The sequence below is a fragment of the Planococcus citri genome, chromosome 4 (genome assembly GCF_950023065.1).
Source record: "Planococcus citri chromosome 4, ihPlaCitr1.1, whole genome shotgun sequence".
Taxonomy (NCBI): Eukaryota; Metazoa; Arthropoda; class Insecta; order Hemiptera; family Pseudococcidae; genus Planococcus; species Planococcus citri.
Window position 1 is genome coordinate 66,135,900 of NC_088680.1, and position 25,459 is coordinate 66,161,358.

At 35.8% G+C, this 25,459-nt stretch overlaps 5 protein-coding genes across 5 annotated transcripts; 3 read left to right on the forward strand and 2 right to left on the reverse strand.

Moving 5' to 3' along the window:
• The first annotated feature begins 3,707 nt into the window (after positions 1-3,707).
• Positions 3,708-17,268, forward strand: LOC135845960 (NFX1-type zinc finger-containing protein 1-like). Its single transcript, XM_065364862.1, is given in 15 exon segments — positions 3,708-4,132; positions 4,134-5,859; positions 7,371-7,454; positions 7,541-7,812; positions 7,892-8,035; positions 8,123-8,387; positions 8,475-8,673; positions 11,383-11,689; positions 11,786-12,046; positions 12,130-12,367; positions 12,451-12,610; positions 12,686-12,797; positions 12,871-13,088; positions 15,086-15,378; positions 15,506-17,268. Coding segments are annotated over 15 exon segments (5,319 nt in total). The 5' UTR covers positions 3,708-3,853; the 3' UTR covers positions 16,267-17,268.
• A 250-nt stretch (positions 17,269-17,518) lies between these two features.
• Positions 17,519-20,182, forward strand: LOC135845962 (zinc finger protein 277). The gene is made up of 8 exons (XM_065364863.1): positions 17,519-17,678; positions 17,756-17,944; positions 18,030-18,207; positions 18,294-18,493; positions 18,574-18,727; positions 18,800-19,018; positions 19,100-19,251; positions 19,323-20,182. Exons 2-8 carry the CDS (start codon positions 17,778-17,780, stop codon positions 19,930-19,932), a joined length of 1,680 nt encoding a protein of 559 aa, XP_065220935.1. The 5' UTR covers positions 17,519-17,678; positions 17,756-17,777; the 3' UTR covers positions 19,933-20,182.
• Positions 20,117-21,669, reverse strand: LOC135845965 (nuclear transcription factor Y subunit gamma-like). The gene is made up of 4 exons (XM_065364867.1): positions 21,419-21,669; positions 20,892-21,051; positions 20,495-20,818; positions 20,117-20,414 (listed from the first exon to the last, which is right to left on the reverse strand). The coding sequence occupies exons 1-4, from the start codon at positions 21,439-21,441 to the stop codon at positions 20,250-20,252; spliced, it is 672 nt and encodes a 223-aa protein (XP_065220939.1). The 5' UTR covers positions 21,442-21,669; the 3' UTR covers positions 20,117-20,249.
• Positions 21,670-21,865: 196 nt separating this feature from the next.
• Positions 21,866-23,431, forward strand: LOC135845964 (cytochrome c oxidase assembly protein COX18, mitochondrial). The gene has a single exon (XM_065364865.1). The coding sequence runs from the start codon at positions 22,001-22,003 to the stop codon at positions 23,090-23,092; it is 1,092 nt and encodes a 363-aa protein (XP_065220937.1). The 5' UTR covers positions 21,866-22,000; the 3' UTR covers positions 23,093-23,431.
• LOC135845963 (DNA polymerase interacting tetratricopeptide repeat-containing, protein of 47 kDa-like) lies at positions 23,134-25,233 on the reverse strand. The gene is made up of 9 exons (XM_065364864.1): positions 24,931-25,233; positions 24,713-24,834; positions 24,526-24,643; positions 24,283-24,451; positions 24,014-24,203; positions 23,798-23,942; positions 23,564-23,717; positions 23,331-23,492; positions 23,134-23,250 (listed from the first exon to the last, which is right to left on the reverse strand). Coding segments are annotated over exons 1-9 (1,143 nt in total). The 5' UTR covers positions 24,932-25,233; the 3' UTR covers positions 23,134-23,168.
• Between the last annotated feature and the right edge of the window lie 226 nt (positions 25,234-25,459).

Consider the following 25,459-nt stretch of genomic DNA (forward strand, 5'->3'; position numbering starts at 1 on the left):
AAAATTTCAAATAGAAAATTTAATCTGAGAAGTATGTACATTTATGTAAGTATGTGCGCCTATTTGTCACTTTGATTTTTTCCTCTCTTTCAGATTAATATCTGCATTATTAATTAAAGTCATTTCCACAGATTAGAACACACGTACTTACTCATAAAACTTCGTCAACAAGTTTTGATTATCTCAAAATGTGAATTCGTAGCGTAGCTCAAGTCAAAACAAAGGGTGTCTGATTCGACTTCCGAGATGAATGGTAAGTCCCAAAAATTGGGATTCAATAAATTTTTTCAACGTAGGTATACTAATTTATGAAAATTATTCGCATCTGGTTCATTGTTATCTTACCTAACCTTATGTGTTTTTTAAAATTATTTTTTCTCACGAAAGAATATTTTAAAAGCGTGAAAATTCGGATCTCGTATTCAAAATGACACAAATATATTCGCCATAGCCACCTACCATCGATACGAGCAGATTTCTTCTGGGAAAAATGAACATAGGTATACTCCAGGTATTGAATAACGTAATAATTTTCATTTTGTAAAAATGGTAATATTGTTAGGTATTAATTCGAAAATTTATTTTGTAATTCATTTTGTCATGTCTAAATAATTTTGTGTGAAAACCTATGTAACATACGTAGTACATAGTACCTATCTTAATTTGTAAGAGTATCCGGATACTTCAGTAGGTTTAAGCAGTAGGTTAAGTTGGTGATGATCGTACCTATAAGCTACGTACCTATATTTATATCAATTACGTACCGATATATTCGCGATTGTACTCATTATCTACCTCTATTTTTCATGTCATGTTTATTGTAATTGCATAATGTTTTACTAATGTTTTTTTGACAGCATATGAAGATTCATAGATCATGTAGATCTATTGATGGCAGAAAGGTAAGTGGACATTGAGTTACTTTGACTTACGCGTGTTCGTTTTTTTCGAAATTTTATTGAAAAAGTTGAATGATCATGTTCTTTTTTTGATATTATGAATGGTTTTGGATTTTGAGAGGCTGCGATGAAAAATATTTTTTAGTAAAACTCCAACGTCTCTTTCAAAATTGTACAGAAATAATTTTTGAAAAATTCATTAATTCATTTTTAAATAAATAAGAAAAGTGGCCCACATATTAAAATTTAATGATAATTTAAGAGCGAAGGATATTATCTAGGTACCTATTGAAATTGCAATATTTTAAATCATTCTAATCTAATGTGATAGAAGTTCTACCTATATTTTTCATGTCATGTTTATTGTATGTACTTAGGTATATGTAATTGCATGATGTTTTACTAATGTTTTTTTGACAGTATAATTATGAAGATTCCATAGATCATGTCTATTGATGGCGAAAGGTAAGTGGATATTGAGTTACTTTGAATACGCGAGTTCGTTTTTTCGAAATTTGATTGAAAAAGTTGAATGATCAGTGTTCTTTTTTGGATATTGAGGCTGCGATGAAAAAATATGTATTATTTAGTAAACGTCATCATCTCTTCCAAAATTGTACAAAGGATATATATATCTACTGAAATTGCAATATTTTAAATCATTCTAATGTGATAGAAATCGAGAATTTTTTTAAACCAAGCATTTGCCATATTGATTTTCCTATTGTTATAACTTTTTTTTACTCGAATAGTCGAATAGTATAAGTATGTAGGTATAGGTAGGTACTTTCAATTTTGAAATGTGGAGTTCATTTTTCTGACCTTAATTAATAACTCAAATTTGAAAATTTGGAATGGAACAGTCATTTTCTCGATTTTCTTGAGATTTTAATTTTGAAAAAATAAACCTAATTAGCCTGAGCGATACGATAGTAAAAGCTTCGATATAATTCACGATTCAAAAAATTGAATCTTGAGTTTTGATGTGGGAAATTCATTTTTTAAACCTTTGATGTTGATATTTTAAAAATTTGAGAAAAGTAAGAGAATTGTTTTTTTATTTTAATAGACCGATATCTACGCGTTTCACATGATTGACTGTGTATTTTTGAACGTCACATTTTGAGAATCACTGCAATGTGATGGAACCCCCTAACATCGATATTTCATTCTTCTCCTCATCTCCTGGTACAACTGCTAACTGCTTGCAGTGCACGTACCATTTTCGGTTTTCTGTTTCTGAAATTCTGGAGCGCGACGATTATTCTGCTGATCATTTCATTTGTAATTACTGCAGTTAGCAGTGTTCTTTGTTGATAGATAGATTACTTCGTGGAAGTCTTGTGCTCGCGTGCATTTTATAGTTTGTATGTTGCGCATGATGTTGTAATTATTGGATTATTCCGTGGCGATTTCCGATTATGTCGACCGTTTGGCGTTTCTATTCTATTTTATTACCTACGATTAATGTGTTCGATGATTCGAGTTGAAGGTACGGTATGATATCGCGATAAACAGTTGGTCATTAGTGTATTGCATCAGCAATCCTTTGAAATCACTACGTCGAACTTCACTCTCTATTCCCCATTGTTGAGATGTAAAACCCAAAGACAGTTTTGTTACATTTTCATTAAACATAACAATATGTAGATCTAGATCGTGCATTTCTCCTTCATTATTGATCAGGTCACATTAACGTAAATACCTACGTGATTATTTTCATCGTGAATAATGGAGAACAGATCCAACGAAGATTATTTCTCTGTTTCAAATCTACCCGTAACACGTCTAGACGTCGACAGCTTTAGAAAACTGGAAAATAGGCCAATCGATGGCAAGAGCAGCGGCGTCCGAAATCATCGCGTTCATAAAGACTCGACTAAAGATTATCGCTCCAGATCCAGAAACAGATGTTCGACCATCAACGATAGAAACTACGATTGGAGAAATTCTAGAGCTGATCGAAATTCCTATCATGTCTCGTCCAGTCGAGATCGCAGTAATAGCAGTCGTAATCGTGACGAGCGAAACGGTGACGAATCACGAAGAAAACTCCGCGAAGCTTTTCTGAAAAACGAGAAGGAAGAGACCTCTTCTAGTTCTGAAAGTACCGCAAACCAATCAAATGCGTTCAGGTTCACCGTTCCATCGTATCAGCGACCATCGTCGTATTCGCAACGAACTGTGCTTTCGAAAATTGAACGAACTGATTGGCGTGACAAGAAACCCAAACTAGATGAATCAGGTAAATTTCGATTCAATGAAAATGCCAATCAATCTGGTCGTACCGAAAGATCTTACAAACGCGATAATGAACCCCAATCTGGTCGTACCGAAAGATCTTACAAACGCGATAATGAACCCACTCATTCCAACCAAAATCACGATCGTGAGCTACGAAACGAAGCAAATGGTACCAGGTACGAATCCAATAAACCCATAAAAGGTTATAAATATTTGAAATCTTTGTCTGAAAAAGAACCGCACGAAATGATTTGCGAAATTCTTACCGCGAAGCCTGATATCGGCATTGTATTAGCCAGAAAAGAATTGCAACCTGACTGGATCATGTTAATCGTTGAAACTGTACGAAAACTTTGCGAATCGGATTTCAAAGGTAATCGAATCCAGATATTACAATATTTTTGCCAATCTCCATTATTAGATCACGTATCGCGTTACTTAGGTGATGTAGGCTTGGAAAAAAACCCAAAAACCATCAAGAATTTGAACTCGTTCGTATCCGATTTGATCTGTTTTTATTCCGACGTCATCAACACCATTCCGACGGTTGCGGTGGATAAAGATTTCATGAAATTTCTCACCAAAACCGAAATGGGTATCATGCTGATGAAAACGTATTTAAATGTGGAAATCGACGCGACTCTCAACGAGAAACTATCCAATTTGAAAAAAATCCTCGAAGACCAGACAAAAATATACGCGAAAAGAAGATGGAGAAACCGCGTCGAAAACATTTGGATTTAGTTGGCGATATGCCGCCTCCCGATGATTTTCGTGAATTGTCGATTTATCCTACTCAAGAGGACTTGAATCGTAATGATTTCGGTTTTATTAGACCGAATAAAATCAAAGGAGCTTACGAAGACGTAAATCATTACCTAGATGTACAGTTTCGTCTAATTAGGGAAGATTTCATCGGTCCGTTGCGAAAGGGGTTGCGTAACTTTAAAGACGATATTACACTTCGAGGAAAACCGAAATACAAGTACGAAAGTTTTCCTTTTTGATCCCAACGTTCGCATGGAAAACATCGAGATTACGAAAGAAAATAAAGTAGCTTACGTTGTGAATTTCAATCCGAGCGGTAGGCTGAGAAATATCAAATGGGAATATTCCAAATGGTTCATGTTCGGTTCATTATTGATATTCACTCGCGATAATTTCAATAATTTTTTCTTTGCTACCGTGTACAACAGGGATTTAGAGAGGCTACAGAAAGGGCGAATTCTTGTAACGTTGATTGGAAATGAAGCGTTAGAGCAAGAGATGTTGGATCAACCATTTCTCATGGCGGAATCCGAGGTATACTTCGAACCGTATTGTTTGGTTATGAAGGCTTTGAAAGAATACAACGAAGATGAGTTCCCAATGAAGCAGTTCATCGTCGATGGAAATACCGTTGTAGATCTTCCCAAATACGCTAAAACGTTGGAAAACTTTCACGTGTACGATTATACGGTCAACCTGGCCGAAAACGATGGCTGGCCAGATCATTCGTCGATCGGTTTCGACGAACATCAGTTCAACGCGTTCAAGACTGCGCTTACGAGTAATTTTACGGTGATTCAAGGACCTCCCGGAACAGGAAAAACGTATCTCGGACTAAAGATTGTCGAAGTGCTTTTGCAGAATACAGAAATGAACTGTATTTTCAGAACACCTATCTTGCTAGTGTGTTATACCAACCACGCGTTAGATCAGTTTCTCGAGGGAATTCATAAATTCACTCAAAGAATCGTCAGAGTCGGCGGCCAATCTAAAAGCGAGGTATTGAAACGATTCAATTTACGTGGCAAAGAAAATTTAATGTACCTGCGGAAAGAAGCGAGAAAATTATATCCGGCTATGGATCAGTGTCGCGACGAAATGCGAACATTTTTGGCTCAATTGAGAAGGAAAACCGAAGAATTGAAAATGATCGAAATTCCCGAAGGTCTTTTATCTTTCAATACATTGAGCGATGTAATGAATCCGGCATTTAAACGAGAAATATCGAATGAGAAAATTCTGATCGAATGGTTACTGCCGAAAGACGTCCATAACGATTCTTTCACATTCCAAGACCATCCCGAAGAAAAGGTTGCCAAGAGTGTTAACGTCGGTGATTCACCTCCTGAATCTATGGAAATAGACGAAAACGAGGATGAAACGATGGAATCGAGTGTTTTGGTCAACGAAGACGATGTCTTTGACCTTGACGACCAAGCGATACACTCGAGTGATATTACGTTCGTTAAATATTGCGTTTCGATCGAAAGCTTGAAACAATCATTTTCCGAGACTCAATCGAAATTATCGGATTTGGAAAGCAATCAACATAGAATATTTGAAGACTATAGCGATTATCACAATACCAGAAATCAACTGATAGACGAGCTGAGTGTCGCCGAACGTCGGTACGTGATGTTGTGTCATCATCTTCAAAACGCTAAACTGGATTCGTGTACCGAATATAACCCACGTCAAGTATATTTATGGGATATTCCGATCAACGAGCGCTGGACCATTTATTGGAGCTGGGCATCGCAATTGAAGATGTGTGTTACGCAGCAACTGAAAAATTTAGAGCATCATTATCGGACAAAGTTTCAACAATATGAAGAACTGAAACAACTCGAGGACTATCACATCGTTAAACGTTCTATGGTCGTCGGTATGACAACTACGTGCGCGGCTCGATTACAGCTTTTGCTGAAGACTTTGAAACCGGCAATTGGTGAGTAATCGATAGGTACCTACATTTTCTAGATCTACATACGTCGATATATTTTTTTTAATCAGACGAGCCCAACCATCAAAAAGTATTCCGTTGGATAGAATTTTCATGATTTTTAGACAAATTTAGCACAAAAATAGTTACGCAGAAATCATTAAGTAGGGGGGGGGGATAAAAATTCATATCCACAGTTAGAAGGAGTCATTTCCGTTCTCGTTTGAGCAATTTTGAAGAATTTTCAGTCTAAAACAAGGGGTGATGATCTTCGAGATTATTAAAAATTGTGCCATATTGTAACCTATCAAAATGCACTAAAATTTAAGCAAAAATTGGAAAATTTCTATCGAAACTTCTTTTAAGCATTTTTGTAGAGTTTCAAGTCCAAAATTGGATCACGATTTTTTGGGATTTTTTTAAAAAGGATATCATGTGATGTGACCTATCAAAATAGGTTAAAATTTCGTGAAAAATTCAAATAATTCGACAAAACTTATTTTGAGAACAGTGTAGAATTTTAGGGCCAAAATTGCATCGTGATTTTCGAGATTAAAAAAAAAGAGATCACGTGATCTATCAGAGGAAGCCAAAATTTCGGGGGAAAATCAAAATTTTTTGTCTAAACTATTTTGAAAAATTCCAACTCTAAATTGGACCACGGTTTTTAGTATTTTTTGAGATAAGTTTCAATCGACCTAACAAAATGAGTTAAAATTTTCGTGAAAGATCATCAAAACTTTTTTTTGATCTCTTTTGAAGAATTTTGAGTCGAAAATAAGGGGTCACGAACCTCATGATTTTGGAGATTGTTGAAAATAGTGTCATGCGACCAATCAATCTCTATCAAAACTTTTTTAAAAGCATTTTTGAAGAATTTTAAACTCAAAATTAAGTCACGAATTTTCGGGATTTTTGAAAAAAAATAATTTCGAATAATTCGACGAAACTTATTTTGAGAACTGTTGTACAATTTTAGAGCCAAAATTGGATCGTGATTTTTGAAATTTTTGTAAAAAAGAGACCACGTGACCCATTAAAATGGGCCAACATTTCGAGAGAAAAAAAATTAAAATTTTCCATCCAAACTATTCCGAGTACGAGTATTTTTGAAATCACGATTTTTGGGATTTTTGAGGAGAAAAGTTTCATCCGATTTATAAAATGAATTTAAATTTTATCAAAAAATCAAAATTTTCATTCAAAACGTTTTTATTTATGCACTTTTGAAGAATTTCGAGCTCATGTTTTGGGTCAGATTTTTGGGATTTACAGCGCTGTTGTGGAATGTTTCAAAAATTTACCCTGTAACCCGAAAATGTTTTTTGAACATTTTTGAAAAATTTTGAATCCAAAATTGGCTCGTGAATTTGGAGATTGTTGATAATGGTGTCATGCAACCTATCAAAATGGACTTCCGTACATTTATTAGTTTTATGTCAATTGGACTGTAGGCTGAATTTCGAATTCATCAAATGTGAAATATATTTACCTCGCTCTTATTTTTGTTTCTACAGTGATCGTTGAAGAAGCTGCCGAAGTATTGGAAGCACACATTGTTGTATCGTTGAGCAAAAGTTGCGAACACGTAATTTTAATAGGTCAGTTCTTTCTTTTTCTTTTCAAACAATTGGTCTTTAACTTTCAAGTTTTAACCTATTTTTGTTTTTTTATGTCTTATCTACAGGAGATCACAAACAATTACAACCCAGTGCGGCTGTATACGAATTATCAAAAAAATATAACATCAACGTCTCCCTATTTGAACGAATGATAAACAACAACATGTATTGTCCACAGTTGCAAATCCAGCACAGAATGAGGCCGGAAATATCGAGCTTGATAGTACCGTCGATATATCCGAATTTGAAAAATCACGAATCTGTTCTCGAATATCCTTCTGTTCAGGGGATCACCAAAAACTTGTTCTTTGTCGATCACAACGTTTACGAAGAGCAGGTGAGTTGGAGAAATTCATTACTGACCAGATCTTTTCACTGTGCCGAATGTTTACCTTATTTTGTTTCTCGATTTCCAGGTGGAGAATTCGTCTTCGAGGAAAAATAAATTCGAAGCGGAATTTATGATTGAATTATGTCGCTATCTTCTTCTGCAAGGATACGCAGCGGATCAAATCACAATCTTAACGACCTACACTGGTCAAATGTTCCTCTTGAGAGAGGTATGTACAAGTATTTAATATTGGGGAAATGTGTTGAAATTATTGATTATTTACAAGAGTGAATTTTGATACCATTTTGTTGTGTAGATGAAACGTGATCACGCCATAATGAAGAACATCAAAGTAATCGTAGTCGATAAATACCAAGGCGAAGAAAACGATATAATTTTGCTATCGCTCGTACGAAGCAACGAGGAAAGAAAAATCGGCTTCCTCAGCATCGAAAATCGCGTCTGCGTTGCTTTGTCGAGAGCTAAAATCGGTCTTTACATAATAGGTAATATGGAGATAATGTCGGGTTCCGCTATATGGAAGAATATCAAAGAAGAGTTGGTTAAACAAGGAGCGATAGGTGATAAAAATGTCACGACCTAATCATTTTTTTCCTTATCTACGCGTGTCGCGTTTATTAATCCGTATTGAAATTTAATTATTTCAGGACAACAGCTGACTTTGTATTGCGATAAGCACGATGTGTATACGCAAGTATCGTGCAAGAAAGATTTCGATAAAGTTCTGGAAGGTGGTTGTTTCAATTTTTGTAACGAGCCGATGGAATGTGGGCATAAGTGTACGATGTTGTGCCATAAAATCGACCTGGAGCATTTGGAGAAGAAATGTCGTGAGAAGTGTTCGAGGTAATCAACTTTTAAAATTATTTGACTTCGGATTTCCTCCCCTCCCCTCCCTCCCAGAGTGAGAATTCAATTTAAATCGCGATTTCTAGTCATCATCCGTACCTATTTAGTCGGAAATCGATTTTTTCAAACTTTTCTTTTATTCCGAGAGAAATGTCCAAAACAAAAATTGTTGAAAATTGATAGAAATTGATCAGATATGGTGACAATTTGTCATGTTGCAGCCCCTCGCTTTCCAATTAAAACAGGATTCCATGATTTTTTCTGGAAGCTAGGAATGTGACCCTTTATTGTGAGCTGGAATTCTACGCTAGAGCCAAAAACGACGAAAGTTTTTTTGTTGCACTCCTCCCCTATGTTACTCCCCCCCCCTCAATTGAAAAACTTCCCAAAAATATAGGTGTGACCCATCAAAGTGGATTAAAATTTCGCACTGAGGCCGAATATGGCCGCAATTTTCTTTTTCAATCCATCGTCTTTATTTTAGCTCCCTGTTAAAAAACGAATTTCATGATTTTGTTTCTCAAAATTGAATCCCAAAGTATAATCCATCAGAGTGGACTAAAAAAAAATGTCGAAACTGTGGTGTGACTAGAATTTCACGTTATCAAGGAGCGCTTTGAGCGCTTTCGGAGTAGTACAGATTTGAAAAGTTCACTGACTGTACCCGATTCCATGGACAAAAAAATGTTGATCCGACTTATGCTCCATTTTCGAAGTAACTAAATCAACTGGAGATGATTTTGAGCAATTTTGGAACCTCCTGCAACTTTTTGAAAATTTCTGTTTTCGAGAAAACTCCCTAGAAACTGTAAAATTGGTTTGTAATCGGTCAAGTTTGTCACTAACTAAATCCAATCACGTTTATACGATGCTCAAGTTGAATTGAACGAGATTTTAACGATTTTTTTTTTACAATATTGGAGTTTCCAGAACGTTGCCGGAGGCTCCAGAATAGCTTGAAATCATCTCTAGTGAACTCAGAATGTTGTAATTAGGTCTAAAAATCAATTTTGGCTTCCCAGCTCCATTGGGTAAAATTTTAAGAACATTTCGAGACCCGAAAATATTTTTACCAAAGTTGCACACTGCAACTTGTCTGTCATCCCTGCAAGAGGTCATTAACCTTCGTCAATCCACGTTTTTCGGCTATATCGCCGAAATTAAGGATGGTCGGAGGAAAAAAATGATTGAACTAAAATTATTCTACGTCAAATTTCCTATAAACATGACCAGTTCAGTTAAACTATATTTTTGGTGAATTTTTAAAAATCAAATTTAGGCCAAAAATGAGAAAATTTTACCAAATCAACCTAGGAAGCTGAAATTTGGGATATACGCTATTTTCGACCTGCCAAATCGATTGGAAACGATTTCAAATCATTTTGAGTGATTCTGGAGCCTCCAGCACATTTATGAAACTTGAAAATCCCACAAAATTTCATCAAATGGAGTTGGAAAGCTGAAAGTTGATTCGGATAGATTTTGTAACATTTTTTGAAAAACATAAGTTTCTAAAAATCAGCTGGAGGCTCCAAAACGGATTGAAACTGCCTGCGATCCACCTCAGAGGCTCAGAATAATGTCAAAAATGGGGTGTCTCTGTTTGGTAAAATTTTATGGAAATTCTGAGCATTGAAAAATCTACTGGAGGCTCCAGTAATTTCCAAAAAGTCGCTGGAGATTCCAAAACGACTTGAAATCTACCCGTAGTCGAATTCATAGTGTATTAAAATTAGTTTACAGAGTGAATTTTAGCTTTCCAACCGCTTTTTATGAAATTTTAAGTTTCTAAAATCTGTTGGAGGCTCTAGGAGTTTTCGAAAAGTCGCTGGAAGCTCCAAAATGACTTGAACCAACCTGCAGTCGACTCGATAGCGTATTAAAATTGGAGTACAGAGTGAATTTTGGATTTCCAACTCTGTTTGGTAAATTTTTATAGGAATTTCGAGCATTGAAATATCTGCTGGAGGCTCCAGTAATTTCCAAAAAGTCACCGGAGGCTCCAAAACGACTTGAAATCTACTTGCAGTCGACTCCCTGGCGTGTTGAAATTAGTTTACGGAATGAATTTCTGCTTTCCAAGTCCATTTGATGAAATTTTTGGGAAATTTCAAGTTCCAAAAATCTGCTGGAGGCTCCTATACTGCTCAAACTCGCTTGAAACAGTTTCTACTCGATTTCACAGGTTGAAAATAGGATATATCCCAAATTTTATCCTTCTAGGCCAAATTTTAGTTTAATCACTTATCTCCGACCCTTAATTTCGGCTATATAGCTGAAAAACGTGGATTGACGAAGGCTAATGACCTCTTGCAGGCTCGTTCAATTCAACTTGAGCATCGTATAAACGTGATTGGATTTACTTAGGGACAAACTTGACCGATTACAAACCAATTTTACAAATTCTAGGGAGTTTTCTCGAAAACTGGAATTTTCAAAAAGTTTTCGGAGGTTCCAAAATGGCTCTAAATCATCTCCAGTTGATTTAGTATGTGTACCGAAAATGGAGCATAAATTGAATCTCCATTTTTTGTCCATGGAATCGGGTACAGTCAGTGAATTTTTCAAATTTTCAATTCATGAAATCGTTGGAGAAATATACTGTTTCAAATCGGCAGAAATAACCCCTCCCCCCCATTTTAAGCGTTTATTTAAGAAAATATTAAATCGAATTAATTTTATTTTAAATATGTAATGTTGAATTAGGAAATGCACGGAGAATCATCCGTGCAAAAAATACTGTTTCGAAGATTGCGGAAAGTGCACAGAACTAATCGAACGTATCCTGCCATGTGAACATAAAGTCACCTTGCAATGTTTCAAAGATTACGAACAATATCCCTGTCAAGTGGAAATCACCGTTACTTTGGAGTCTTGTTCGCACGAGGTGAAGAAAAAATGTCACCAGTCGATGGATGAGGTCAAATGCACCTTTCCGTGCGAAGATCGACTAGAATGTGGACACCAATGCGTCAGAACTTGTCATAAAACTGATGATCCTGATCACTTGGAAGTGAGTATTCGTATATAGATCTAGGTGTCATAAATATGTAGTATAGTATCACTCAACTAATAATAACTAATCTCCATCACTACTTTTGCGTTTTAGTTTAAATGTCACAAACCTTGCGATAAACTGAACCGCGGATGCTCCAGGCAACATAAATGCGAAAAACTATGTTTCCAAGAATGCGGAAAATGTAGAAAATACGTCGAGTTCAAGTTGAAATGCGGCCACCCAATCGATCTTCACTGCTCGGCCAATCCCGATAATGTGAAATGTTTCATACGATGCGGCAGAAAATGCGCCGAATGCAATTACATCTGCCGCAAGAAATGCTACGAAGATTGCAAACCGTGCATGAATAAAGTTCGTATATTGTCAACGCAGCAGAATTTTCCACCGTATTGTATCGTTTATTGGAGGTGAAAATTGAAATTTTATGATTTCAGGTAATGAAACGTGTACCAGATTGTGGTCATGAGATAAGGGTGGAATGTTCGGTTGTCGTCGAGAAAAAATTATGCCAGAAGAAGTGTCGACGTATCGCACCTTGTGGGCATAAATGTACGTTAACTTGCGGAGAAACCTGCAGTAGCGATTCGTGTAAAGAAATGGTGAAGTCTAATTGCGTTCAAGCGCTCTGTGGTCATGGCTACGTCGATGTTCCGTGTAGGATGAAAAACGAAGGTAATTTACCTTTTTTTTTTCAACGTTCAGTATCTTCATTCGTTATTTTAAATATGTACTTTGTTTTTTGTTTTTTTTTTAAGTGATCGATGCGGAGAAATTGCTACCTTACTGCACCGAACCTTGTGTCACAGTCTTGAAATGTGGCGATCTTTGTTCTGGAACCTGCGGCTCATGTTGGCAAGGTCGTTTGCACAAAACATGCGGCGAAAAATGTGGCAACGTATTGGTTTGCGGTCATAGGTAAGTGCCTAATTTGAATAATAGTTCACTCACTTGGTGTTTACAAAATAACAATTTGAGTTCATTTCAACCCAGCTGTAAATCACCTTGTCGACAAGTTTGTCCACCGTGTGACCAAAAATGTGAATATGCCTGCAAACACTCGAGATGCTCGAGAAATTGCGGAGTTCCTTGCGTTCATTGTACAGTAAGTTTTGCACGGATCGAATTTCATTTTAAAATTACGCTCGAATTTGTGAACCAATCTGATGATTGAACAGGAAAAATGCGAATGGAAATGCAAGCATTCAAAATGTTCGAAAAAATGCGGCCAATTTTGCGATCGGGATCCGTGTTACGCACCGTGTACCGAAAAATTGGAATGTGGTCACGACTGCATCGGTTTTTGCGGCGAGCCTTGCCCAAAGGCATGTCGTATTTGTGATAAGGATGAAGTTACCGATATCTTTTTCGGTTATGAAGACCTAGAAGATGCGAGGTAAGATTTTATCGACGATTTTTAACGTCCTGAAGTATTCCTGCGAAGTTGAAAAAGAAGGTAGCATAAAAACTGTTGCTATTTTTGGTCTTTTTCACCCCACTTTAATGAGTCACATGGCTTTTTTTCTGACTGGTGAGAACAAAATCATGAAATTAGGTGGGGAGGAGGTTAAAAGAGGGAGGGTGTAAAGTAAAAATTAGTATTTTTGCTCTCAGCATAAACTTCTAGCCCACTTACATTTGTCACTGAATTAGTTTCAAGGAAAAATTGATTTTTTGGGGTCTAAATTAGGAGGAGGGGTGCAACATGAAAACTGGTGTCAATTTCGGTTTCTGCGTGAATTTCTAATACACTTTGATAGGTCACACGACTGGTTTTGAGAGAAATTCTCAATTCCCTTTTTAGGGGGGGGGGGAGCTGAAACAATGAAAAGACATACAACAGGAAAACTACCGCCAGTTTCTGGTTCTTGCGTAAAATTCTAGCTTTCATTGATAGGCCACGTCTTGGCTACTTCCTAGAAAAACCGGGAAGTTGGTTTTTTATTTTTTTTCATGGTGGTAAAACAAGGGGAGGAGGTGCAACGTGAAAACTGGTGTCAGTTTTGGGTTCTGCGTGAAATTCTAATACACTTTGATAGGTCACACGATTAGTTTTGAGAGAAATCCCCAATTCCCTTCTTAGGGGGGGGGGGGCTGAAACAAAGGGAAGGGATACAACAGGAAAACTACCGCCAGTTTCTGGTTATTGCGTATAATTCTAGCTTTCATTGATAGTTGACGTCTTGGCTAATTTCTCGAAAAACCGGGAAATCGGTTTTTTATATTTGGGGGGGGTAAAACAAGGGGAGGGGGTGCAACGTGAAAACTGATGTCAGTTTTGGTTTCTGCGTGAAATTTTAATACACTTTGATAGGTCACACGACTAGTTTTGAGAAAAACCTCCAATTACATTTTTTAGGGGGGGGGGGGGTAGGAGAGCTGAAACAAGTAAAAGGTATACTACAGGAAAACTACTGCCAGTTTCTGGTCCTTGCGTAATTTTCTAGCTTTCATCAATTACATGGGTGGCGTCCTTAGTTTCAAGGGGAAAAACGAGAAGATAGCTTTTTTGGAGGGGGTCAAAACTGGTGGAGGGGATGAAACATGTGAACTTGTCATTACTTCACTTTTATATCATGTTTCACGGCCAGCTTCAGTGAAGAAAGAGGGGTGCTCGTGCTGCATGAAAACATAACTACGTACAATTTTCATTTTGCGTCCCTGCCTTTTATCTTGACCCACCCCCCTCTCACCCACTAATCCGGATTTTTCGAATTTTTTCTCCGATCCAAGAGTATGACTCATTATTGTGGGCTAGGATTTCATGCTGAGGAAGAAGAAACGGCACCAGTTCTTATCATTGCACTGGTTCCTTTTGATTTGACTCCAATACCCCCCCCCCCTCCTTCGCAAACCACCATTCCATGTCCCTATTCTTAAAAAAATTTGGCCATGCGACATGTGACCCATCATAGTAGGCTAGAATTTCTCGCTGAGAATGAAAATTGTAATTGCTTCTGTATTATACCCCCCCCTCCTTTCGTTTTAGCTCTCCGTAACCCCCCCCCCCTCCTTCGAAAAAAAAACGAAGTTCGCGATTTCTTTCTCAAACCTAGTTGTGTGACCTATGGAGATGTGTTAAAATTTCACGCAGAGATCAATAATGGCCGCAGTTTTCAAATTGCATTACTTCCCCTTGTTTTCCCCCTCACTTTCCTAAAAAACTGCCTTGGTGGTTTTATTTTTTCTCGAAATTAATATGGTGAAAAATGCAAAAAAAAAGGTAGGTATTTTCTTCGAGCTCCAAGAAGCTGTTTAATCTACGTATTTTTTTCCTTCCCTTTAGTTGGAAAATACTTCTTCTGGACTGCATTATTGTTCATTATCATTTTACTTCTTGAGAATATCTCCTGATAAATGAAAAATACCTTACGGGTTTTTTGTTACCTACAGGTTTGTTTTGCTGGAAGATTGCGGACACTATTTTGAATCCGAAGGTATGGATACATTTATATCTCAAACCGATGAGAAAGGCGAAATAGTCATGAAAATGTGTCCTAAATGTAAAACACCGATCGCGAAAACTCTTCGGTATATGAACCAAGTGAAAAAAGTTTATCGAGATGTACAAAACGTTAAAAAGAAAATATACGGTAATGAACAAGATATGAAGGAAATTCGCGGAGATTTAATGCAGAAGCTGCGGGATTTGGATTCGAAGAAAAATCATAGTTTGTTAAAACAAGGTAAAATTTACGAAAAAAAATAGGTTAGGAAGTAGGTGAGGTACCGGTGTCATTAGAGTACGTTTTGTGGGTGAATAAGACGAAGGACGATCTAAAAATTATTCATTCGTTTGTAAATTTGTTGCAGAATTGCAGTTGATTCCTAAAACGACGATCGCGTTCATGAAACATCTTCAGGTTCGTGGAAAACAATCCCATATACCGATTCAAGCGCTGAAAGCGATGAAGTATTTCGCTGAAATGTTTTCGAGTATCATTTCTCGTTTGACAGACTTGAGCGGATGTGGCGAAATTGAACAGTCGCGTATCCTTAAAAGGCTAGAATTCGTGTTAAGACGTCTGAATCCGGCGACTCTATTGATAAACGAGCAGCGAGTCGATGACATTCATCGAGAATTGAATAGGTATCACCGAATGGTAGATCACAGCGTATGTTTAAACAAACCGGAATATCTCAGCAACAAGAACTCGCCGAATGTGATCGCCGTTAACGATGAAATCGTCGCTGTTCTGTACGGGATAAAACGCTACGACGACGAGCAAGATGCTCAAATCGGAGAATTGTTTGAAAAACTTCAGAAAGAGTTGAAAAGTGTCCAACCCTTGTCGCAAGAAGAGAAACGAATGATTCACAAGGCAATGACCGAATCCTTTTTCGGCGGTATGAACAAGCAGGGACACTGGTTCAAGTGTTCGAAAGGGCATATTTATTGTATTACCGAATGCGGTGGAGCGATGGAAGAAAGCCATTGTCCAGAGTGTGGCGAAAAAATCGGTGGAAGAGATCATCGGTATGTGGAAACTGCAAGGCTAGCTTCTGATATGGATGGAGCTACCATACCTGCGTGGTCTAGCGGTGTCGATATGAGGAATTTCGATCTTCAGTAATTTCATGTTTTCAAATATTCGTCATTCGGTGATGGTGTTTTTTTTATAACGAACCGATGGAATTTGGACTTTATTGGTTCGTTTTTTTATTTTTTAAACAAAATTTTAGTTTTGTATAATGAACTTTAAATAACCGAAATGCAAACGTGCAGAATATTTCTTGGTTACCTACGTATTTTTAATCATTATTTACTAACTTTTGTGATACTTTTATATCTTGAAATGAAAAAAGCACCTTACTTAATTTTTAATTCGTAGGTATCTACTCTACTAGCTTATCTTTCGTTTTTCGGTTACGTAGGTAGATACGCTAAATTCTACGCTGAAATGTATCAGAGCTTCGGAGACGTAGCTCAGCTCATTCGTTATTTTTACTCCAAATTTATAAATTTACCAAATTTAATTTTTTTTCTCGTTTGTGAGTTTACCTTGATTCAAGTTCTATAACTTTTTATACTACCCTTTAACATGTTCGTTCGTTTATTTTACTACCTACTTCGTTAACTTTTACTCCTATTTTATAAGTTACCCAATAACTTTTTATACCTATATTATCCTTTTATATGCTCGTTCGTTTATTTTCGCTCCTAATTTATAAGTTTACCAACTTCAATTTTTTTCTCGTTTGTGAATTTGTGAATTTACTGTGTTTCAAGTTTTATAACCTTTTATACTATTCCTTTACATGTTCTTTCGTTCATTTTACTACATTAAATATTAGTTTGTTATTATTATCAGTAGTCTATAGGTACCCATTGTTCATTACATAACTTTTTTTTTATGTTTACGAATGAGTTATGAATGATTCATGGATATCAGTTATTTTATATCTACTCGAAAATATTTTTTTACTTAATTACTTGATTGAAATAATTGAGAAAGAAATACACTTTACAAAATTGAATGAAACATATGCCAAATCTCAAATTCTTTTCCGGTGAGGAAACGTGCTTATTCGGTTATTTGTTCCATTACTCCAAAATTCGCCAAAATGTTGAATGATTTGAGTTTTATTTATCATAATGAATAATTTAATTCAATATTTCAATTATTGTAATTAATTAATTATGCTCAAGTCTTGAAATAGTTCAAATTCAAAAAATTTCTCAAAAAAAGATTAATGAATTTTATTTTTAGAAAATCAAAGTCAATCTCAGCCACCTCAAGTGTTGAATCATAAATGTGGTCTTCAAAATTCAAAAAATTTCAAAATCAAAAACCAAAATTTAAAATTTCTATTAGTTAGACTTGAGCAAGATTGCGCATGCGCATTACTTCGAACGTTCAAGTTCAAAATACAACGGACAGAAGAGAGAAGAGAAAGAGAATTTATTATCAGTTGTACGACAAAGTGGAAAGGAAACGCAAGTCAGAATATTCAAGATCACTAGAAGTTTCTGGATTCATTTTCGGTATTTTTTCATTTATCTGTAAGTAAAAAAAACTGAAACTCGATTAACTTACGTTCAACTTATTATTTCACATACAGAGTAGCGAGATTCGCGTTTAAAATGCCTGTTGTCGGATACTGTCGAAATTTATACAACAACTTGTGCCCATGCTTCGTTTGCTCAAAGAAGTTCTCACTGGATAATGGAGTGGAAGATCTCCTAACGCATATTTGTTTCACTCACAGGATCATTATCGAGAATATCGATCAAATAGCCGATTTTAAAAAGTAAGTTAGCTCTGTAATTCACTAATTCTCCACTTCGTATACCGCAAAGATAGATTTTCATCTTGATTTTTCTGTCGATATATAGATATATGGAATATTATGCTAAACGTTATAAGGAAGCAGCTCTGAATACGTTCGCTAAAGAAATAGTTATCGAAGTACCTGAACGAGATTCTACGCCGAAAGAACAGAAGTATTATTTACTCGGTAATTTCATACCGGAAGATGAGAACCTTCGAAAGACCTTACATTCTAAACGTTTGGTACGCTGTTTGATAAATTCAGATGCTCGTTATTCATCTCCAAGTTCGTATATTGTATTGATATTTGTACGGTTTTGGTTTTGCAGAAAGCAGCTCAAAAGCAACAGGTGAAGGATATGAGCGATAAACTGTACATCAGACATTGTTTCTATTGCCATCAGACTATTCGTGTGACGAATATTCAACTCACTAATCACTTGAAATGGCACGGATTTCAGCTCGGACATCCGGAGAAGTTAGTTTATATGGAGAAGTTCGTCGAAGCTATCGAGGGTACTTTTAGATCGTAAGTATCGAATATTTACACCTCGATCGTTTTCCTAAATAATTATTTAAATGGATCGAATCATTTATGAATAATTCCAGACTCTATTGCTTGTATTGTAACATGAAATTTGACTCGTGCCGGTCCCTGATGACGCATATGGAGGAGAAAAATCATTTGAAAATTCATCCTAATGATCGTTTCTACGATCAGTTTTATATGATTAATTACGTTGAATTTGGAAAAACGTGGATGGTGAGTGGTTATTTTCACATTGTTTGGATCTTATTACCGAACGCTATCTAATATTTTTTTTTCTTAAATTAGGATTTTCTTAAAGAGAAAAATAAAGTGGAATCTGATCAAGAAAGTGGCGCTGACGATGATGACAAGGAATGGTCTAGTTGGGGTAATGAGCCTGAATCGATCATGTGTCTATTTTGTAAACATATTTGTCGAAGTTGGGATGGTACACTGCTGCATATGACCGTATCGCATAATTTCGAATTCAAGTCTAAAGTGTCGCAATTTAGCTTCTATCAGCAGGTGACTATCATTTTGAAATTTTTCGTCGCATATGTAAGATAAACTAGCAACATTTATTGTAATTTTTTACACTCTACGCAGGTGAAACTAGTCAATTATATCAGAAGAAGAGTTATCAACCATCAATGTATCAATTGTGACGAACAATTCGACAGTGAAACCAGTCTCATTACTCATATGGAAAAAAGTAGCCATTTCTCTATCCCTGATAAAGATGTTTGGAATCACGTCGAGTAAGTTCAGCTTTATTTCTCTGTCAGTTTTCATTTGCTCGATCACTAACTATTGGAATTTGATTTGATAGTTATTTGTTCTGCGCTATGGAAAACGATATGTTCCTGTGCCACTTAGAAGACCAAGACGAAGACGAAGATAACTCGTTGGAAACTCGAGAAACGTCGAATATCTTCCGTCATTACGATGTAGAAAATTCCGGTAGCGAAAGCGGTCGCAGCAGTTTCAGCCAAGGAATGTGTTACAATTTAGACTCGGTTTCTACGAGCGATTCTGTCCTAGACGAGGATCAGAATAATTCCATAGTTAGCGAAGACGATAATCACATCCGAGAGTTCGAGGAAAAAATCAAAGTCGCTTTTGAGAAAAGCAAGAAAATCGACGTGCCTACGAAGCACGACACGATTAATCATTCTAAATGGAAGAAACCTATAAATGCCGAAAACTTCGAAGAAATTCGATGCGACGAAGCGCCGAAAACTGATATCGTTTCGAAAGAATCCGACGTAGTTCGGCAAGAAACCAATTTAATGAATTTGGCCGGTGGTGGTGATTCATTGAGTATCGCTTCCAGTGCTGAAGAACGCTCTGCATCAGATCACCAAGCTAATGGATCTGGCGATGCGAATGTAAAGAATAGTTCGAGTGATGATAAACCCAGCAGTACTGGTGTTGTTTAAAAAAGGCTGCGATAAATTCGGATCGATTAGTGAGATGTTATTACTGAAAGACAAAATTATCATATTGCCATAAAACTTGTATCTCTATTTTCGTTAAGGTTATTTATATTATTCTCGTGTATTTTTTTCGTTTTGATTTTCTGATTTATAAAATTGTGATTTAACTCATTAATGAATTACCGCATGTTATCAATAATTATAATTCTTAATATTACATCTTAATTTTAATATACAGACGCATTCATAATAATTTTCTTTTTTTTTATGGATAGGTACGCGAACGGTTAAACTCGACTTTGGAAAATAAACAATTTTTTTTACGCATGTTGTATGCCTGGTGCACATATCGTAACAGTTTGTATTTGACCAGTTCCTGGTTGAATTACTTGAACTGTGGTAGGGCTTGCGATCGAAGCTGCTGGAGTCGGACTCGGGGTGGTATCGTTTGATTGCTGTTGGGCTAATTGAAAGTAATAATGAACCTGAAAACGTAAACAAACGAAATTAGTTCATAATCCATATGAAATATTTAGCCTAAGAAGTAGGCATTGAGCTACTCAACCTGATCAGAATTTATGGCCGTTCGACTGGTATCCTGAGCGGTCCTACTGATACCTATTTTGGCTTCTTCTCGAGGAACAATATCTATTAGAAAATCAAACTGATCGTATTTGGTTATTGCCATCGCTATATCACTGCGCTGAAGTGTTCTTCTTTTATTATCTTCGGTATGAACCCATGCTCGTAATGTTAACTCCATGATAAATAATTCAGCAGCTTTGGCAAATAACATCGGTGCTTCTGCACTGATCATTTTAACATCTTCGTCTAATTTCATTATCTTCTTAATTCTAGCCAAAGGTAGGGCTTGATTCCGGATATCGAGCTGTATGACGAGAAATTACACGTAATTAATTTCAAATTGTATAATCGATTTGAAATTTCCTCGATTTACTTACCACATTTATTTTACGTATCTCTTCAGTAACCTTAGGCCAGAAAGTTTGTAACGTTAATTCTCCGTATTGAGGATCATTGCTAGGACCACTTTCCGATTCAGAAGAATGACCATTTGATTCTCCAATATGAGTCGGCGAATCAATCTCTTCTTCACTAGCCCTGAAAATATAAACACGTAAGTAAAATTCATCGAAATACCGAAGACTCGTACTTTGTACCGATGCAATTATGTATCACTAATTCGAGCTAAAAATGATTTCAAGATTAGTTTAATCGTATATAAAATAAGGCATCGAGATGATAAAATAATACATGATTAGGTAGGTACAGAATAAACTTTGGAAGCGGAATGACGTGGTGTAGGGAAACACAGACACGGTCTAATTACCCTAATTGTTTTCATAATACAATGAAATACACGAAACGAAGAATTACTGAATTTGTTCGTCATCTGCGAGCTTGTAAAATCTGTCGATGCAAGAAATATACATGTTTTTGACAGATAAGAACGCAAAATAATACTCACGAATTTATGAAGTATACTGACATAATTGGGCACTTGGAATGGCTTAATACATAGAATTTATAGGGTATTTATGGACGATTAAAAATCAGCGAGTCCTCAGGAACATTATAAAATAATGTCCTGAAATTAATAATCGAATTAATTCGCGCCAACTCTGAAATTCTGAACCAAATTTTTAAAAAACTTGAACCAATCAAACAAAATTAATTCTACCAATCACTGGAAGTAAACAGACAGAAGAAATTGCAAATGGTCGCTTGGAAAAGCTACCGAAGTTGTATTTTTAGGCCTGGTTGAATAAAAAAATTAAAATCTTGAAAATGTTTTAGTTGTTTTATTGGTCGCTAGAGTGCGCTGTATGTATGAATTTTGCAGCGCTCTCTAGGAATTTGACGAGAACTACGACAAAAAACTGGGCCGACTTGAAAATTTCCAAGTACTTTTTTTTTATCAGCTTATCACTTTGAAAAATAATTCAAATTTTTCATTTTTTTTCAGTTTTTTGAAAATTTTGAGAAAAAATGCAACGAACCCGCACATTTAACTATTGAGAAACTGTTTTATCGTTATTCTACATTCATAATGAATCTTTCAAGATTATCAGCTGTGTGTTTGAAACCTCCGATCCAATCTTACACCAAACCATTTCAATCATACCGGCTCACCGATAGACGATTTTTTCACAAATATTCCAATCTATACGTACAAACGACGATACTAAAGCGTCCTGCATTTAATAAAGACCACCTCAGTCACCATTATAAAATCAGCGCGAGATGTTCTTCGACCGCATCACCAGTGAATTTAGAAAGCGATTCGATTATACGTTTAATAGCCGAAAGTAAACTCGTGTATCATGTTCAAGACTCACTCGTTAAATTCCACGACTACACCGGTTTATCTTGGTGGTCAACCATAATAGTCGCTGCAATCACGGTGAGAACTATTTTCGTTCTTCCTCTCGCCATACATCAGCATTCTATCGCTGCGAAACTAGAACAAGTCCACAAAGCAATGGATACGACCGTGAAAGCCGAAGTTACCAAATTAGTCAACGATTTGAGCAAACAACATAATTGGAGTTCGAAGAAAATGAGCCAAGAATATAAACGAATGATGAGCGAACGCAGGCAACAGAAAATTATCGAAAATAATTGTCATCCGGCGAAAACCTCCTTAATTGTGTTAATTCAAGCGCCAGTTTGGTTGGGTTTTTCGAGCGCACTTCGTAATTTGGTTTATATGTTTCCTTCGCAAGATACTCACGCTCAGTTTATGTATTTACAAATGAAACTCAGCAGTTTCTTGTGGCTTTCTAATTTAACCATACCTGATCCAACTTTAACTTTACCTATTTGTTTGGCTATAGTTAATTTAAGCGTATTGCAAGTTAATTATTTGGCTAGAAAGAAACAGAAAGGATTTGGTAAGATTATTTTGAATTTTGTTAGATGTTTTACTTTGTATATAGCTTATGTGTCTTCGACGGTACCATCTGCTATTTCGTTGTATTGGTTGACATCGAGTTGTTACGGTCTCTGTCAAAATATAATTTTGACTAATCCGAAGGTTAAAAAATTATTAGGTATTCCTATTACCGAAAGTACTCGAAAAAATCCTTTCGGGCATAGTTACAAAAGAATACAAAATGTTTTCAAGTTTTTCAAATATTGAACAATACAAAATTTATTAAATCGTAAATAAAAAAAGAGAAATTAACTTGAACATTTTTGTATTGAATACAAATATTTTAATTGGTTAAAAAATCTCTTTCTTCTGTGCTATCTTTAGGTAAAATATAAAATAGAGGTACCCCGTTTGTGATCATGAATCTGTAACAATAAAATTACACAAGATGTAAGGTTACTAGAATCATTGTAAATTTTGTACTTTCCTTCGTAATTATTTTTACCTTTTGTGTTGTAAAACATTTTTCAAAGTTTCATTTATACGGATTTTGAATTTCTTGTTTGTTTCGTCTTGGAAATAGATACTAATCATGTCCGGTTTATATTTCTTGCTTATATCCCATTCTGGGGTTTCAGATAACATTTCATTTACATGTGCTTCGAATCTGTAATTTAAATGAGCCTATTTAATATTTCACATTTATGAATTTTAAACATGTAAAAATTCTACACTTACGTCTCATTTTCTCCAAATTGTTGAATGCAATCGAAAATATTGTACACGGGGTACAAAAAAGCTACTGGCCAGACAAGTTCGTCTCCATCTAAATAAACTCGTTTTAATGGTAATTCACTGTAACTCGGCGCCAATTCGTCAATTTTGGTAATTTCTGTATCAGAAAAAAACTCATAATGTAACAAAACACATCAAAATGGAAGGAAATAAAATAGAATAAAAAAAACGTGTTACTTTTAGCTTCGACAGACTCTGGGTTGCTAGAAGAATATGAACATTTTATATTCCTTTGCATAACAGCATCGAGTAATTTTTTCTCATCCGATAATGCCTTCTGTGAATCCTTACTTTGTTTTCTTAAATCACGTTCTTGAATTTTCTAAACACAATGAAATATTCACATATCAAATAAGTAACACATTTTCAGGATAATTGAAATGATTTATGTACTTTTTCAGTCAGAGCTTTTTTCTTCAATTCGGCGATGGTTGTGTTATCTTCTAACGTCAACAGATGGTTACACATTTCGATACATTCTGCATATTTTTTCAAGTAATAGTGACACTGAGCTATTCTTATTTTCGCTTTCACGTAATTTGGATTCAGTTTGACAGCATTTTCACTATCATCCAACGCTGATCTAGAACAAAAATTACAAAACAAAGTCAACATATTAAACACAAAACATCTTAGAATGATGAAAAAAAATTCACCCTTACCGATAATTTTGCAAAAAGTAATTAGCCGCAGCACGATTATTATACAGAGTAGCTTTGAGTTCTGACGAACAGTTACATTTCAATCCAGCCGAGTAATTTGTTATGGCATCTCGGTATTTATGTAATTTGAAACTGAAATTCCCATCTTCTTTGTACGTATTGGCTAATTCTGCGTGGAAATAATAACAAATTGAAGTCATATTTTGAGCATTAGTTTTCAAACGTGACTAGATTGCGAATTACCATCGGGTGTATTTTCACTTTCGTCGTATTTCAATTGCTGTAAGCCTTCGATTAGCGGTGGTAATTCTCCATTTTCATCGAGTGGTTTAGTCATGAAAAAAGGGTGTTTTTCCATTTCCTGAAGCAAAAGAAATGTGAGAAAGTTCGAAATTTAGGGCTAAGGTGGTGAATTTGATTTGCTCATTACTTCTTGCCATTTATCTTCGGGCCAGCCGTCTTTGTACGGACGTTTGGGTAGATTTTCCATGAAGTTATCTATGTCTTCGTCCAGTTTTTCAGCGAGGCTTTTTATTTTGTCGTCGACGGACACTGTGAAGACGATGAATGAAATGAAACAGTGTTACGATAGGAAGAAAATATGAATTTTTGTACTGTACTTGAGCTATTTATAATTATAGTACGTACTTTTGTTTGATTTAGATCTCTTTTCCGCAGCAAATTGCACAAATTCCTATTTCAGAGCGAAAAAACGTGTTATCAATGCTTCGATTCTACGTATTTAGATGTTGCGAAAATATGAATTTTACTGGAAAATGTCCAAAAAATGAAACGTGCTAGTTGGTCTGGCCCTAGTTAAAGAGATTCCGAAGCATTAAATCGTAATTTTAATTAAATTTTTATTGAAAAATTGAAGCTTTTGAAGGAGAATTTTTACAAAATATTGGTACTTTTTATGCTGTTGATGTTGCTGATAAGAGGATGCATGTGGCACGTGGTGGTGGTGCAAACTGCAAAGTGTATCGATAATCGAATTATCGAAAAAACGTAGTGTTGGTAAAAAGTAAAAACACCACTTATTTTCAAATTTCAATTTCATTGACGTCATGATTGCTTCAATTACTTTCATTTTTATTTTGAACTGTTGTGGCCTGTGGGTGATGTGATTCTTAAGCCTCAAATGTAAAGACTCAAGAGATAGTTGAAAAAATTTCAA

What these genes read in the sequence shown, in the direction of transcription:
- LOC135845962 (XM_065364863.1), top strand. Translation starts at nt 17,778, where the DNA reads ATGCCTGTTGTCGGATACTGTCGAAATTTATACAACAACTTGTGCCCA. An exon ending in CAAATAGCCGATTTTAAAAA is followed by an intron (nt 17,945 to 18,029) that starts GTAAGTTAGCTC and finishes GTCGATATATAG; the next exon opens with ATATATGGAATATTATGCTA. An exon ending in CCTTACATTCTAAACGTTTG is followed by an intron (nt 18,208 to 18,293) that starts GTACGCTGTTTG and finishes TTGGTTTTGCAG; the next exon opens with AAAGCAGCTCAAAAGCAACA.
- LOC135845965 (XM_065364867.1), bottom strand. Translation starts at nt 21,441, where the DNA reads ATGTCAGTATACTTCATAAATTC. An exon ending in AGATACGTAAAATAAATGTG is followed by an intron (nt 20,819 to 20,891) that starts GTAAGTAAATCG and finishes CTCGTCATACAG; the next exon opens with CTCGATATCCGGAATCAAGC. An exon ending in CGGCCATAAATTCTGATCAG is followed by an intron (nt 20,415 to 20,494) that starts GTTGAGTAGCTC and finishes TTACGTTTTCAG; the next exon opens with GTTCATTATTACTTTCAATT.
- LOC135845964 (XM_065364865.1), top strand. Translation starts at nt 22,001, where the DNA reads ATGAATCTTTCAAGATTATCAGCTGTGTGTTTGAAACCTCCGATCCAA.
- LOC135845963 (XM_065364864.1), bottom strand. An exon ending in AGAGTCTGTCGAAGCTAAAA is followed by an intron (nt 23,718 to 23,797) that starts GTAACACGTTTT and finishes TTTCTGATACAG; the next exon opens with AAATTACCAAAATTGACGAA. An exon ending in CAATTTGGAGAAAATGAGAC is followed by an intron (nt 23,493 to 23,563) that starts GTAAGTGTAGAA and finishes TTTAAATTACAG; the next exon opens with ATTCGAAGCACATGTAAATG.